At 46.9% G+C, this 17,479-nt stretch overlaps 1 protein-coding gene across 2 annotated transcripts in view; it reads right to left on the reverse strand.

Moving 5' to 3' along the window:
- The window catches only part of VASH2 (vasohibin 2), a gene marked incomplete at both ends in the record, with an annotated part of 34,015 nt that overhangs the window by 5,438 nt on the left and 11,098 nt on the right, over positions 1-17,479 (reverse strand). Inside the window, 2 exons of one of the 2 annotated variants that reach the window (XM_082481226.1) lie at positions 1,856-2,237; positions 12,436-12,510. In XM_082481226.1, the coding sequence (XP_082337352.1) occupies positions 1,856-2,237; positions 12,436-12,510 (457 nt within the window). The remainder of the gene's footprint in view (positions 1-1,855; positions 2,238-12,435; positions 12,511-17,479) is intronic. The other variant, XM_082481227.1, reaches the window with a different exon arrangement.

The raw sequence follows: 17,479 nt of genomic DNA on the forward strand, positions 1-17,479 counted from the left end.
TAAAAATAAAGGGCCTCATACAGTAGCGGGGACAGCACACAAAGAGCCTTCAGTCCCTTAGGACTTATTCAAACCCTGCCCAGGTTAAGAGGAACCCAAAGCTGTTATCACACGATAGCTGTTCAGGGGCCCCCTGCAAAAATTAGCTGGTGTCACCAATTCAGTTCCCAGATAAATACTGAAAAAACAGTCTCATCCACAGCTTTCTTCAGAGCTGGCAACAGCAAGAGATAAGAAAAACAGCTTTGAGCCTCAGCCGAAGGAAACTCACACAGCCAAATCGCCCTCTCCAGCTTTCCTCTCTGCAAACAGAGGTGACGGCCTCCCAGGCTGGCAGTTGAACTCTGTGCAACAGCGGGCATTTTCAGTAAGTCTCCTGTCTGTTCACACACTTGCCCACTTCCCCCAGGCCCTCCAACCTCAGAAATCCATCAGCGTGACCCTCACACTCCAGGCTATTTTAAAGACCCAATCCTCCAAAGTCAGCCTCCCTCACAACAGGAGCCCTCTGAATTCAAGTGGCTCAAATTCTGAATTAACTCATGGAAGAGTCAAATGCGGGGCCTTCAGCATTCACGGGTTCAGGGCTGTGGTCCTGGCCTTCAGGCACTTACAAGGACTGGACCCAATGTTACAGCTTGGCACACACACAGAGCTGGTCCCTCTATCAAAAGCAAGTACTAAGTTCAGTAAGTCATCCACCCATATAGACTTCTTCAACTAGAACTTGCTTCAGCTGTTTGCTCTCTAGATGGTATTAAAAGTGCATGAATAGAGAAGATGAAGCTTTTTTTGCCCCATTACATCTATAATCAAGCACACGTACTTAAGGCAACAATATGGTACAAGTTGGCCCTCAAACTCCTTGGCAGGGTAGGAGAGGTGGCAGCAGGACATAGGGGCTACAGTGCCACTGGCGACACTCAAGGTCAGGGCGAGGGGGCAGGTGCCTCAGCAAAAGAGGCATGCGGCTGCTACGTAGGAGCCATTCCTCAGCAGGGCAGGGGACGTGAACCCAGAATAACTTGGACACGATGCCACATGCCTCTCCACGAGAGCCAGCTCCATACTTAGCAACACACCTGCTCTGCTCCTGCTGCCAGCAGTAGGCTGGAAAAGCACCAAATCCCCTTCCACCAGGACCACAAGCAGCTCCTCGCCTACGCCAGCCCTAGAGGCATGGTCAGGGACACCCCTCATTCCCAAGCCCAGCCAAACCCTCCAGTCCCCTTGGCAGCCTGCCCTAGCTCCCCGTCATTTCCCTCCAGGCTCTTCAGTCCAACCAGCCAGTGAGGAAGGACCAGCCAGTCAGGGATTTGTTTTCCTCACCTTTCCCATGTAACCTACTTTGTGATTTAGCTGAAGGTGGTGGGCATCAGGTGGCACAGGGCAAGCCCACCGGCATGCCCTGCAAGGAGAAGCAACCACTGACATAGCTGTCCCATGGCACGCCTTGCAGCTCAAGTGCCAAGAGCAGAGATCCCTACTGGCGACCAGGCCACCCACCCCACCAGCCCCAGGCATGCTGGTTCTTTCCAGCCACCTTCTTCCAGAGTCGGTGAGAAAAGCAAACTGGGCAATAGCTCCTTGATGGGCAGGGACAAATATGGGTTCAAGTGTTTCCCAGGCTGAAGGGGAGATCTTTGAACTAAAAAATAGCTATAAGGGCTTGAACACACACCAAACCTGTGGGGAAACCACCGAGACAGATGTAAGCATGCACACCCCCAGCCCACCTGATACCACCTTAATCTCGGGCTGGGGTCAGCCTGCTAACATGGAGCAAGACCAACCTCTGCAGGATGGGACTAGGCACACCCACCTCCAAGTCCACTGCCCAGGTGCGCAGACCTACCTTCATCCTCATATCCCTGGCAAACTTCTCCAGCTCCTTCCTGACTTCTGTGCGCATCATTTTGGATACATTGAGGACCAGCTGTTTCCACTCAATGGGCTGAAAGCTGTGCGGCTCATGCGGGACATATAATCCAATTTTTACTTTTTTGACTGAATGCAAGTACTTTTTATAGGAGTCTTCAAATTCAAAGATGAGGTCACTCAGAGTTCGGTAAGTTAGAGGTTTGTCCATCAGATCTGATCGTCTGCTCATGCCCAGCGAGCCATACCGGCCGTTGCAGTAAATCCCGAGCACCACATGATGAAAATAGTTCCCTGAGAAGTGGGTTTTAAAGCTGATGGGGAATCTTTCCACAGAGGGCTGCCCGTTCGTTAAGTATCTGGTGTGCACTGTGTCAAGGCAACATCGGCACTGGGAAGGGAGCACGCACAATTACATTTGTAAGACATCTTTAGCAGGCATTTTTAACTGCCAGGACAAGTGCTTTCTTGCAGACAGAGATTTATTCTTGCTGTGTGCCAGAAACAGTCAATGCTGCCAAAGCCCATTTCACTGCTTGGAGAATAAAATGCAATGGTTCAGACAGGAAAGGGCCTGACTTTTAACCATGCTTGGGGGGAAGGAAAAAAACACTACAGTGTCTGGGTCAGCATGCCAGAAGAAAAAACACCCTCCCCAGACCTGTGGAAACTCCCCCATTTTATACCAACATCAAACGCCCATGTCGGAGCTTGGTCCGACTCACGTTATTGATTCTCATTTTCCCACATCTTCAAACAGTACAAGAAAAATCTGAATTTATTCCTGTCCTGGATGACAGTCTGCCTTTCCATCTGTATGTAAACTGGCCCTCAGCACAGCCACTCCTCATACAAGAGTGCTTTTGCATGTTACCCTTGTAACACATTGCTGAGATGAACAAAGTAAAGCTCCCAAGCGGATAATTAATTAGATAAGCCCAGAGACTTGGTCAGGAACAAACACTTTCAAAAAGCAAAACATGTCCCCTGAATCACTGGCTGGCCATTTCAAATGCACCACGTGCAGAGGCTGGGGCCAAGCTCCGTAACAGCGTAGTAGGTGACCTCAGAGGGGAACTACGCATGGGTCCCAGGTCACCTCCTCCAAAGGCTGCTGGCCTGTGCCAGGGGGAGGAGAGACTGAGATTCTCTCACGCAAGCGAGTTTGCGTCAGCACCTACGTTGCACGCGGCTCCCTGTTGCTAATCCCTGGACAGCTGAAACCTACCCTGGCTCCACATGCTGACACCCTGCCCCTGGGACAGCAGGTGCCCTTCTCTGCAGCTGAGACCCCCAGCCATGCCTGGGGAATGGAGGAGGGATAACCAGAAAAGGCTGCAACAAGATGCTCCAGCCTACGGTTACTCCTGCCAGAGGTACCTGCTGTAACCCTGGAGACATCCCTGGACACAGACATGGTCAAGGCGTTCAGTCAGGGCAGTGTCACTACAAAATAGACTGGCTCGAGGGTGAGGAGTGCCAGGATAATATCAGGGCAGCCTGAAGAATGGAGTGGGGTCAGTCCCCACTGGAGCTGAGGGAACCGGCTCAGACCAGGGTCCTGCTCTGGGGACCGCCAGCATCCCCTCCTCACCCCAACCCATGCCCCAAAAGGTGGTCTTTAAACAGCAGTGAAACAAGAGTCACTGCACAGCTGAGGTGCCCTGAGATGGTACTGCAGCCAGCCTTCCTCCCCTGTCTGCATAGCACAGCTGCCAGGAAACTGAGAAGACAAAAAGCCTTTGTACCAATACCATAAACCACAATTTGAGCTCAGTTCTGGTTCTGCCCAGCCTGACACCTCACCTCACCACCAGTGCAACTCCCCAGGATGCTAACCTCCCACCTGCACCCTGCATTTCACCTTCTCTCTACATAGATGCAGGAAAAACATCCAGTGGCTCTCACCTGTTTCTAAAGCATTTTCTCAAAGGGATATTTTACCCACCTGATGCTTGTTGAATTTCACATATTCAAACTTTTGCCCTCCAGGTGAACACAGGAACCCACTACTAAGAGATTCGTGAACTACCCAGAATCTGAGGTCAAGAGCAATGAATTAAATTCCCGTACCAAAAAAAAAAAACAAACAAACACACACATAAGAAAAACACATTGGCAAAAATCTTTCAGAACAGCCACAGGGAAGATTTTCAGTTCAATGTCAAACATATTTAATTGCATTCAGTGCTAGATGTCATCAGCTCTAGCAGTCTGGAGAAAATGTATTAGAGGGTACAGGAATGGACAACACTATGGGCCCAGCTCCCGGTGCACGTCAGTATCTGCACGACAGTAAGCCTGGACAAGCGTGCAAAGCAGAGTGCAGACACACACACACAATCCCTCACCCAGCCAAGGCTACACATGTCCACCTCTGCCCATCTGCTGCCCCACCTACATCAAACACGGGCACCCTGCAACAATTGTCAAAGCTCACCCCGATATCACATACACTGACACGGAACAGAAAGAGCTCTATTGCTTTCAGTGGTCTTGCTGGATCACTGTTGCATTAGGACTGGCTTTGCCAAGAAAAACCCCACATTGTGGGTAGAATTAAAGATTATAAATACACTGCAAGGTCAGAATGGGGCCCAGCACTGTCATGCCAACTAGAAAACTCAACCCCCCAGTCATCTCATTTAAAAGGTCACCTTGCTCCGGGCCTTAAAAGGAGCATCCTGTGTACATCAAAGTCATGTTACAATAATTTGTGTCCTACAGACAGATTCTTGCAGAAGCCCATTGTATTTATCATTCTGTGTAACTGAAAAAGCAGTATCTTTTATTAACACCTATGAAGCTTTCAAACAGCCACTATTTTTCCCCCTCATTATGAAAGGGTTTTCTCTCTGCTCCCCGAGTGCCTTTCTATTAAGTCCACACAAAGCTTTGGTGGCCACCTGCCACACATACACACTTCTGCCATGAGGTCTCGGAGAAGTTGCAATTTAATCTCATTAAATACTGGGTAGGAGTAAAAGAATCTTTTGAGGACAGAAATTACCCACTATCAAATAACCCAGCAACAACCGCTGTGGAAATTAACCTTTAGGTACAGGTTGCTTCTGCTGAGTGACTAGTTAATGAGTCTCCCCACCCGAGATGAAATACACAGCAAATGGGCTGGAAAGGCACGTCAGATCTTCCCCTCCATCCATGCATCATTATTATTTCTTTTCCTTTCTGCTCTGCCCAAGGAGAGCTGTATTGTGGCAAACAAAAGGCAATGACACAGCAATGCCGCAGCTGTAATCACACTTCTGAGCTGGGACTGTAACTGCAGGATGAAGAGTCAGGGAGTAAATTATGTGCCACAATACAGAAGCAGCGCAGAGCAGGAGGGCAAAAGCAGCTGTAACGAAAGCTCGGTGGCCTCCCGATCCCAGGTCTTTGGGTAAATCAAAGCAGCAGAAAGACAGCACTGAGGGATGCTGATCTCCTTGGAGATCACACAAGAGGGACACTAATCTTCTGGCTGGCCACCTCTTGCCCCAATATCCCTTCTCTACCCCCACACCCAGGAAATACACAAGGACAATACCTAGAGTTCCACCAGGGTCTCATGGGAATGGGTTGGTATGGCACGTCCCCATCCCTTGGAGATGCCCAAGCCCTGCCCACCCCGACTCTCAGCTCTTCTGCAGCCTCATAATAGCCTTTCAACCTCAATTTCTTCCACCCTACAGAGACACTAATGGCCACCAGCCAGGGCTGCATGTATTAGGCAACTGATGAATTCTGCTCTCATACCCCAGGAGACTGATTTTGAAAGAGACAGGTTTGAGTCAAAGTAGTGAAAGACGAATCAGGCCCAAAGCATACAACATGCTTCAGGGGTGACAGGCCATTGACATAAACCAGTATGGCTTTATTAACCAGTAGGTTCTCTTGAGTACACCAATACTGCTGGCAGCCTGTAAAAAGGGCCAGATTTCCCATGCCAGCACACAGCTTCCACAGATGTGCAAGTCAACACAAGTACACCACCCTCTGAGCCACAGGTTGCTATGCTTCCTGTAATCCCATCACCTTTCCACCCAGGCTCACACACAACCCATCTTGGATACTTAGGAGACATTCAGATCTCAGACTCAAATACCAGCAAGACTTGGGGCACAAAACCTATGCTCTGGCCACCACCTGGACCTTCCTGGGCCTCTCACTACAACAAGGACATTGAGGTGTTGGAGCGTGTCCAGAGAAGGGCAACAACACTGGTGAGGGGTCTGGAGGAAAAGTCTTATGAGGAACAACTGAGGGAACTGGGGTTGTTTAGCCTAGAAAAGAGGAGGCTGAGGGGAGACCTTATCACTCTCTACAACTACCTGAAAGGAGGTGGGGGCTGACCTCTTCTCCCTCGTGACAAATGATAGGACAAGAGGAAATGGGTTCAAGTTATGCCAGGTGAGGTTTAGACTGGATATTAGGAATTTATTTATTTTTTTTTTTCTTCACTGAAAGGGTTATCAAACACTGGAATAGGCTGCCCAGGGAGGTGGTGGATTTGCCATCCCTGGAGGTGTTTAAAAAAAAAGGGTAGACATGGTACTTGGGGACATGGTTTAGAAGTGGTTTTGTCAGGTTAGGCTAATGGTTGGACTTGATGATCTTAAACGTCCTTTCCAACCTCAACAATTCTATGATTCTATGACTCAGTGGGGCAAACAAGCAGTAGCATCCTGAGTCTGTTCAAAAGAAAAGGGGAGAATTAGTTAAGGTGTTACCTGAGTCAACCCCTTAGTTTTAAAACTCTGGAGCAGAAAGCATCTGGATGGTTTCTTTAAATCTGCACACTCACATAATAACTCAAACCCAATGCCCTTCTGTGGTTTGGTTCATTGGTTTTTGTCCCTTCCCCTCCTGGTGAACTAATATCAAAGAAGTCCCAGCATCTTCCCCCCTCCAGTACACACCCTTCCCTACACAGGTGCCCCCACTGCTGAGCACAGAGCAGTTCCCAGCCAGAAGAGACTTAAGCCTTTCACTTTGTTTATTTGCCAGCAAATGTTCTCTCTTGCCTTTTTTTTTTTGTTGTTAATAAAGAATCAGAGCGGGATCTTTCCATGTGCCAGCACCATGGCTATGGTCTTCGAATAGTTCTGGAAATAGGTCTTAGCAGCTGATAGCACCCACTGGACAGCAGCTGGCTCCCCATAGCTAGGTCAGCTCAGGTGACTTGCTACCAGCAGTTTTCCCACCACCACTACAAAACGCAGCCAGCTGAACAGAAGGCAAGGGGACATGCTGCAAGGACCTCAGTCCACTTGTATCTAAACTGGTTTCAACAGGAGTATAGCTGGGGGGGGAAAACCTGGTGACTTTGCTGAGCTGACAGGCAGCAACTGCACAAGTGGTGTACTAGCAGCAGGTGAGGAAGCAAGTGCCATCCCTGCACCATGCCCGGTCCCTGCAGCACCAACAGGGACCCAGAGCCACAGAGATCTCCAGGGGCAGGAGACCCTCCTCCTCGGAAGTCCAAAGGAAAAAAGCCCAAACATAAGTTAGTGCAGCAAGGCCCTGCAGAGCCCACAACAGCTTGAAACAAACCAAGACATTCTCAGGTTTCAGAGGTCAAGTGCCAGCATCAATTGTTTGACCAGACCAACCCGCCAATGCTGGTGCCCGAGCAGGTCTAAGCACACAGCTGTCCAAGTGCCCAGAGTCACAAGTGCTTCTCCAGCTGCTGGAAGACCCAGCATCATGACTGACACCTTCTGGTGTCTCCACTGCAAGTCCCACTCTGCCTTGCAAACCAAAAACAAAAAAACCATATGAACCTGATATTGAGCAAATGAGTGCCCATTGCACTGCTTGTGCTAATCAATTTGGTATTTATTAGTCTGAAATTCTCCCTTATTTAACTCAGACAAGATGACATTGTAGTGCTTCATGTCTCAGAGCCCAGTGAGGGGCTTTTTTGCTGAAGTCTGGTTGAGATGAGCACAGAAAGACAAAGGGTGTCGGGTCCCCTCCTCTCCTGCTGCTCACAAGGTCTGGGGAAGTGTGAGCAGGCACCCCGAGCCATCGCAGCAGGCTGTGCCACAGGGCACAAACAAGCTGAAGGGAATCAGAGCAGGCCGAGAGGAGGGAAGAGACAGCTTTATTTACGCTAGCAATGCTGAAGCCACTAGCTCAGAGTGAGGAGGTAGGGCAGGAGGAAAATAAACCTTGGGCTTCAAAACCATCAGATAAGGCTTCGGCAAAAACAGAAGAGCTATTTTTCCAAGCAACTGCTGACAATGTCAGAGGGCCTCCAATGACCAGCCATAAACATTCATAGAAGTTTCCCACCACAGCCTGGAGTCAGATGGTATTTCCCACAGGCTCCAGGAGGGCCGAAATCTCAGGTTTGGGATTGCTTACCATGAGGTAGAGTACTGCTGAGCCCACATCTGGATGTCATCTGCACATAGAGCCCATGTTCCCCCCAGCAGCTCCAGTGCTCACGAAGGAACAGCTTGAGCAGCTGGCTCAGCCTCCCAAAGCAGGACTGCCAGGCTGGCGTAGCTCATTTTTAGGTGCCTATTCTCCAGTGCCCAGCTGCAGTCTAAGGCTATTACCTTAAAATTACACTGTGACATTGGAAGCAATGAAAAGCTCTCTCCCAGCTCTTTCCAGCTACCAGAGGGGCTGTAGATATTCAGCAGGACCCTCCTTGCCTGTATTTCAGTTACCAACTGTGTTGAGCTGTGTACAAGCATGCAGGAGGCAAAGAGGGACACTGCAGAGACATCAGTATCCTGCAATGACTGCAAGAAACTCTCCCCCTTACTGAAAACATTCACCCCCAGCCCAGGGATGTACCTGCTAGGCAGGAGAGCAGGATGGGCCCAGGTCCCCAGTAGTGATAAACATCATCCACTGATTAAATGCACAGAAGGCACAGCACAGCAGCTATTAAATCATTTCTCCCTCCTGAGGCACTTCTACTCTCCTCTTCCTCATTTAATGATATTATTGTACACGGGGAGGTCTAATACACTGCATGGGTCTGATCATTACCTCACATGAACTGGGAGAGGCACACTAAAGGCAAGAGGAGTGAGTTATGTTCACCCAACAGACAGTCACGCTCTGCAAGACTCCCCGAGGATGGGATGCACCATGTCGCTTCTCTCTCCCCCTCTGATGTTTTCTCTCCCCATTTTAATAAAGTGAACACAGCATGGATAAAATTCCCTTGGCACTTTTTGGTTTACTATTCCCTTTCTTGAGCACAAGTCGTTTCAATCCTTGCTCAGAAAGAATGGGCTGAATGCACCATTACTCAGCTGATTTACAACTGAACTGAGAAATACCCTAGGGAAGACAGCAGGAGGAATGCCTTTGGTTAGGCACTGATGAGCAGACCATGTAAGCAGAGAGATAGGAAACCAGTTCAGACAGCTACACAGAGAAGAAGCTCTGTGCATATTGCTGCAAAATAATACTGGAAAATCTGTGTGATCTTTCGGTCATCCCACAGCAGCTACTCTCTTGGTGCATGCAGACAGGCTAGCTCCATATTTTAACTCATTGCTCTATAAAAACGTTTCAAGATCTAATGCGAAGACAATTATGCAAAACTTAATTCTGCATCAAGAGGGATTACAGAAGCATTTTATATGAAGTTGCATAGTAAAAGGCAATTGCACGAGCCAGCAAGCAGCTCAATTAAAATGACATCTTGCTAAGCCGCTCTGCACGAGTCATCCTCTGAATGGCTCATACCAAGGGTCCACCGTAGTGGGCTGTGCTCTTTGCAGTATCCAAGCAACACAGCAAAGCCTGCCAGCACACCAGTTACATGCAGTACCTTATTTCCAGAGACAGCGAAGGGAACCAGAGGTTAACACACACACGCGGGGATGCTCAGGCTTATGTGAAGACATTGGTTTGACGCTCAGGAGAGGGTAAGCATGTCTTATCCAGTATCTGCCTGACCTTGATAAGGAAGTCACATCTGCTGGCCTCACCACGTCCACAAACAGAGGGCAATACTGAAGATCAAAATCTCACAGCTGAGAAAAATCAGCAATTTTCCCCACGTGCTATTACAAAGATGCTTCCTAAAAACCCACATGGTGCACATGCAGCACAGCACCATGAGGTTCTGCATGGGCACAAGCTTCATACCAGCCGCTTTCAAAGCACGCGTATTCAGATGGCCCATCCATTCACCACTGCTACACTCTTTGCATACCCACACCTCATGCAAAATACTTTAATATATCTGTTGTTGCACCAGCACCCCATGAGATAGCCATTGTTCTCACACAGGAGACTTCCAAGACAGCAAATAGAAGTCCCAGGAAGACAGGCCTGTCCCATACCCTCCCCCTGCCTAAGCCTTCTCAATTAAAACAAAAAGGTTTTCATAAACTTTTTTTTTTTTTTTTTTTTTTTTTTTTTTTTACGTAGCATCTAGGGACAGAAAGATTCATCCAAATCTTAAAAGTCCAAAGAATCATAGAATCGTTAGAGTTGGAAGAGACCTTAAAGATCATCTAGTTCCAACCCCCCTGCCATGGGCAGGGACACTTCCCACTAGACCACGTTGCTCAAAGCCCAGTCCAGCTTGGCCTTAAATACCTCCAGGGATGGAGCTTCCACAACTTCTGCAGGCATCCTGTTCCAGTGTTTCTCCACCCTCAGAGTAAAGAATTTCTTCCTAATATCTAACCTAAATCTACCATCTTTCAGTTTAAAACCATGACCCCTCATCCTATCACTACACTCCCTGATAAAGAGTCGCTCCCCATCTTGCCTGTAAGGCCCCCTTTAGGTACTGGAAGGCTGCTATAAGGTCTCCCCAGGGCCTTCTCTTCTCCAGGCTGAACAACCCCAACTCTCTCAGCCTGTCTTCATAGGAGAGGTGCTCCAGCCCTCTGATCATCTTCGTGTCCCTCCTCTGGACTCGCTCCAACAGGGCCATGTCCTTCTTATGTTGGGGGCTTCAGAGCTGGACAACATACTCCAGGTGGGGTCTCATGAGAACAGAGAAGAGGGACAGAATCACCTCCCTCGACCTGCTGGCCACGCTTCTTTTGATGCGGCCCAGCATGCAGTTGGCTTTCTGGGCTGCGAGAGCATGTTACCAGCTTATGTTGAGCTTCTCATCCACAAACACCCCCAAGTTCTTCTCCTCAGGGCTGCTCTCAATCCATTCTCCGCCCAGCCTGTATTTGTGCTTGGAATTGCCCTGACCCACATTAAGTAGGCACTTGGCTTTGTTGAATTTCATGATGTTCACACAGGCCCACCTCTCAAACCTGTCAAGGTCCCTCTGGATGCCAAAGAAACTTCAGATGACACCAAATAGTATAAACCATAGCTTTCAATTATTTTGCTTTCCCTGCTGAAAAAAAAAAAAAAATTGAACAAAAGTCAGGTTTGAGGCAAGCAGAAAAAAAAACCTCTTTCCAAATGAAAATAAAACAGTCAAAACTTTTGTATCAGCAAGAACACTTTTAGGTTATCATGGTCATCTGTATGCCACTAATTACACCCATCAGCCAGAGCCACCTCTCGGACTCAGACCTGAAACCTTGTCCCTGGCGCATGGGGAGCTGTAAGCACCACCCGGTGCACATCACAGACCCCTAGCACAGCAGGGACCACATCCAGCATCAAGCCTCACACACCACACATGACACTTGCTCAGCCCACGTCCCCTTCCCATCCTACAGCAGCCACACCCTCTCATGAGCCAACACTGGGCACTGCCTCCCAGGCTCTGCCAGATGCTTTTCCCACGAGAGGGGGCAGCAGCAGCAAGCAAAACACGACAGAGACATGCTAGAAGCTGGTTTGCTTTGGGGTTTATTTTCAGTTGGGGTTTTGTTTGGTTTTAAATCAAACTTGATCAGTGGTGGTAAGACATATCCAGCATACAATTATTCCTGTAGCCCTGCCTTGCCCTCATCTGGTGTTTTAGGATGATGGAGGTTGATTTGTCAGTGACAGCACAAGAGGGACAAGAAGCAAGTCAGTCTCTAAATGAAAATTTCTTGCTTTTTCTTTCTAAGAATGAATAGGAAGCAAGCATCATGTTACAGTAAAGCTTTTATGTTTAATTATAATACACATGTTTCCGCACAAAGCACAGCTGTGGGCTGAGAGACAAAAGCTAACATGACTTTGCTGTGTAAACATGAGACAAACATAGGACAGAACCTGTATTCCTTAGGTGTTACCAAGCACCAACAATAACTGGCAGAGAAATACTAATGAAGTTATTGTACTAATGTATGAAGTTATCACACTAATGAAGGGATTGTGTAGACAGATTACCTGGGCACTCTGGGTCAGATCCTGACATTATGCAGATTACCAGGGCAGAAGGCAAAGTCGGCACAGCCAGAGCATGACACTTGTGAACTGGGCACACAGCATCCAAGCTCCTATTCACAGGCCTAGGCAATTCGGCAACCTGTTGATCAATACCATGGCAGTTCCCCGAGCTGCTGGCACTCACCTTTGGCTGTGACAATCTCAAACACCATCTGGGGAGGGTGATAATATATTAAAAAGCACTGCAGTGGAAAAATCCAAAGGCATGTGAAAGGATACATCCCCAGGATAACTGCTTCAAGGCATTTGATAGGTAAGGACTCCCTGGTCATTTCTTTTGCTGTCTCCATTAACCTAGGACAGAAAAAAAAAAAAAAAAAAAAAAAAAAAAGAGTTTTCAGTCCTTTCAGCTTATTTTCAAAATAACCCTAGATCTCCTCTGGAAAAAAATGGGAGAGGATGGTTACATGGCCCCCTGAAAGCTACAAATGCCTCCATGAGCCTACAGCTACAGACAAGAATTTAATACCTTTTTACCAAAGTCTGCTCTGCAGAGAGCTCTACCAACACAGACACTACACACCACTGCAAGATCATCTTGCTGCTGCTCCCTACCACCTGTGGACTGGGAAAGTGGTAAAAAGCATAGGATTTCCCACAGGAGTACAGGAAACTGCATGCCCAGGATCTTTCAGGTTCACAAAGTTCAGTTATAATCTGGACTTTTATCTTTGAAGTAGAGTTATCTGATAGGGACAACATTGTGATGAGAAATAAGCAACCTAATCTCAGCTCAACTGAGAAAGCTGTCATGCCAGACTGACACCTCACCATCAACCAACCAAGTATCCTATCCCCTTCCACAAGCAGATCCTGAAATCCTAGAGAGTTAAAAAAAAAAAAAATACTGGAAGAAGATAAAGGCCAGGAAAGTCATTCAATGACACCTCCCCCCCCCCCCAAAAAAAAAAAAATAGCTAAAAACCACACCAAAGGATGGCTTCTATTTTAATGTCTTCTCTATTGCTATCCTTTCCCTGAGAAGAGCTTTGTAAACAGATCCCTACTCTAAGGAAACACAACGTTAAATGATAAAAATATTTGTATTAGAGAAGATGATGAAAATATACATCTGAAACCATTAGAGTTTTTTTTCTCCTCACTTTTTAATTCACTCACCTCATGCATTTTAAACCTGGTATTGACTACAAATGGCAATACAGCTTCCACTGCTATTACAGCCTGTCACAGCCATTCTGTGTCCCATTTATCCAAGTTAAACAACCACCCTTTACACTCTGCCTGCAGTACAGAAGACAAATTAGTTAGCCTGCCTCCTACATGCTCACAATCAGCCACAGAAACACCACTGCTAGAAGCAGAGAGCAGCTCCAGCAAAGGCACACAATGGGGCCCCTTCATCCCCCACAGTGGCTCCTCGGAGCTGATTGCTCCAGTAGCCACTGCAAAGCCCTGTCTCCATCCAGAGAAGTATGACATGCAGATGATGCATGGGAGGCACCCACCAACAAAATGATCCACTGAATTTCCTATCTTCTAACTCCCCCAGGGTGGGGGGAAGGTCATAGCTGATTACTGAATGTGTATCAGAGGCAAGAAAAAGCTCAAGTTGTAAAGCTATTTAGCTTCAAGCCATTTAGTGTGGTGTATACCTAGTTAACATGGTCCGAGGGACAGGGCCAGCACCTCCTCCTCAGATTCACACCTACACTGACCCCGCTGCCATCGGGCAAACACAGTAACCACACTGGAGCTGCCTCAGCACCTTGTGTAGCATCAGGTCTCCTAACACCTGCTTTTATAAGCTCACTGCTATTGTGATTTCAAGGTGCTGTCAGCACGGAGATAACATTAATGACTCCACAGCCAGGGAGGGAGTCTTCAGTGTAATTGGCCTAAACAAAGCAACACTCACACTATTTAACTACTAAGTTGTATTTAACATGCACTTTGCAAGCCACATATGTACTGGTTCTGAAGCACAGCTTTCCAGGACACTACATGATTATTAAGACAGACTTAAATCAAACAGGAGAGGCATATTGCTTGATTAAAAACACACTGCCTGCTAGTGCACGGGTACCTCAGCTGTCCCTTCTGAGGCTAGCGGCAGCCTTCCATTCCCTTTACGTAGCATCATCAGATAGCTGGGCTCAGAAGGGACCCCAGGAAGCTTTCCTGTCCCACCTTCTGCTCAAAGATCCCGGGTGCAGGAGCTGCAGCAGATGCTCAGTGGCCACCCACCTCTGAATCGTGACAGTGATGAGGATCTGTGCAAGGGGAGCATCAGTCAAGAAGCATCACCAATGATCAGCAACCAGGCGCCCATCTGCACCCACAGGGCAGATCATGCCCTCACACACATCCATCCCAGCATCCCCAGGAATACTCTGCAAACATTTTGCTTCTTCCTCTGTGTTTGCAACACAGTCCATAGGGTTTAGGCAGATGACCCAGTTCAATAACCACTGAGAGAGTCTTTCTTCTGCTTTTAACAAGCTTGAGATGAAGCATGGCTTTAAACCCCGCGTTTGCGTTGGAAGCAGAGCCTTTGGAGAATCCCCAAGCCACTGCTCTGTCCAAGGTAGCATAAGCCAAATCTAAATCACTCCTCACAGATAATTTTCCAACCTACTTTTAACTGGGTTCTCAAAGGCTCAGGAACCCAACAGTTAATCTATCCTATACTTAACCTTGCGTCTAAGAAGGTCCCCTAATGCTTAAACTAAATCTTTCCTTTTTTTGCAATTTAAATCAGAAGCTATTTCTGCTTTCCACAGAGGGTATGGAGACCATTAATTGTCTCTCTTGCAATTGACATTTGTATACACGACAGGCTGTAATCTACCCTCTCCTCTGTAAACATGAGAAAGCAGACAGATTTTTCTTCTTCTTTTCTGTTTAATTCCCCCCCTTTCTCTCACCCTAAGTCTTCCCTTAGGTCATTGGGCATTCCTTTGGGCAATGTTTGTTGCTCTCCTTTTGGACTCTCTTCAACTGACTTGCCTTTCATGGTCTTGAGCTGAGCCCACCACACCAATACAAACAAACCAATTTCCTTCTGAATCCAACTTTCAGTATATTTTTGCTACAAAGCTGGTGTTTTTCTTAAGATCAGCTCCATCTGTGCAAAACTAGCTTTTTGTTCTCCATTGTGTATTCCCACAGCTGGCTATTCCCAAATCCCTTCTCAGTATTTGCCCTTACTCAAATACCTCCTGTTTGTACCAGCCCAGTTCTCTCTTACCCTTTGAGATCACTCTGAATCCCAATTCCACTTTGCAAAGCCTTGTCACCTTGTCCAGCCTAGACCACAAAGCACATCTATTAGCAATTAGTCTTATCTGTACCATTAATGAAAAAACATTGACCTGGGACAGAGATTGCACACCTCAACTGACAAACTCCACTAGGCAAGAGCAAGCTATTGGTTAAGTATCCCTTTCTAAGTGCTGCTTTTCACCATGTGCGGTCCTTATGTCAAAATAGTTTCATTCAGACTCGAGGTCCCTGCCTTATTTGGAGATTTCCAAAAGCCATACTAAGGAAAAGAATTATCACAACCACAACTTCTCCCTGATTGACAAAAGCTCTTACACTCATAGAAGGAAATTATCAGAACCAAACCACGCCAAACTGAATTCATGTTGCCTATCACTTACCACCTTGTTATGTTCCAGACACTTAATTACTTGCCCTAGCATTTTTTCCTGAAACTACAGATAAGTCTAGAAACCATTTGAGTTTATCTTCCCCCCCCCCCCTTTTTTTTTTTTTTTTTTTTTTTTTTTTTTTTTTTTAAGACTCATATTTTTGCCTTCCCCAGTTCCCAACAAGAGCACCCATCCTCCCCACACCCTCTGGCAGAAGTATAAATAGTTTGGAGGTTGGTTGTCAGTTCTCTAAGAAAGCATTAGCTCATTTGAAAACAACAAATTACAAGCACTCTTTGACTTGTCCTTTCCCTATTTTCTTTCACTCCTGAATTCTTACCACACCATCTCAGATGTTAATCATGACCAGAAAGGCTGCACCATTAAACTTGTGAATGAATATTTAAGGAAGAGGGGGAAAGAACTAACAAGCAGCATCAAGCATTTTAACTCCCTACCTGAGCAGGATTTGTTTCAGGGATTTTCTTTAAGTTTTCCAGTTATCTGAACAGACTCCACATATATGATACTCTAACACAGTACTTTTCCATCTTGTATCACAGTTAGCTGGGAACTAAACCAAAGCCACCCTCTCCACAGACCCCAGTGAGTACGGAGGCAGCCCATCTCTTCCAGTAACTTGAGGGAGACTGCTACAGTCAAAAATAAGCATCATGCAGCTTCCCTCTTCGTGGCATTCATACCACTGTCTAAAGTCTGCCAGACAGATCTCTATTCCAGATCACAGTGAACATTTCTGCCTCTAACAGGCTGCACACTCCTCCCTCGAGATCTAGTCCTTGGCAGATGGTGATATTTCCTTGTAAATTGACTCAAATTTCTTTCAATGTTTTCAGAAGCCCACCTGCATTATCTCCCTTGTTTTCTGCACTAAAAGAAGGCCCATAGAGAAGATGGTTTTGCATCTTTTGGATGCTTTCTGTTTAAAATGGCAGTGACTGCAGTCATCTCAGGGGAGCCATGAATTCCTTTTGCTCCCAGATTTTTCACTGGGGCATCTGATCTCACATACAGGTTAGAAAAAGCTTCAAACATTTTAGCATGCCCGAAATTGGAGGATCTCACCAGCTGGCACCTGTCACACTAGAGCCATATCAGAGATGACCACGCTTAGGAGGAGAGGTTGCCCATTACTTTCACCAGAAAGACTCCTACAAACTTCAATAAACTATGAATTAGTGAGACCCTCCAGCACATTTTCCACTAAGTTCTCCTTCCCTAGGCCTCAGCACTTGCATGAGAACCATAAAACCACCCTCTCCTGACAGTTTTTCTAAGGCTCCTGACAGTTTTATTCTTCCCAATGAAGCAAAGAGAGAACTGAAAGGCAACAACAGGCATAAAAGGAGATAAAACAGCAGAGCAGCTACTGCTCTCGTGAATCATCTCAAAACCAGTTTGTTTCAATGGCAAATGCACTTCCACCACATGCTGAACAAAGCACCGTATCTGTAACATTCTCTCTTTTTGCGAGAGAGAAGCAGATGTTCAAATGCCTTCTGCAGTCTATTGTCTGGAAATGGTATGAGCCCATTTTGCTTTACAGCTTCATCAGGGTTCCTTAATAACATGCTGTGTTGAAACAGTATTATTTTCCATGTCCCCCCTTCTCTGTTATTTGGTTGCAT

The sequence above is a fragment of the Vanellus vanellus genome (genome assembly GCF_965231255.1).
Source record: "Vanellus vanellus genome assembly, chromosome: 3".
NCBI lineage: Eukaryota > Metazoa > Chordata > Aves > Charadriiformes > Charadriidae > Vanellus > Vanellus vanellus.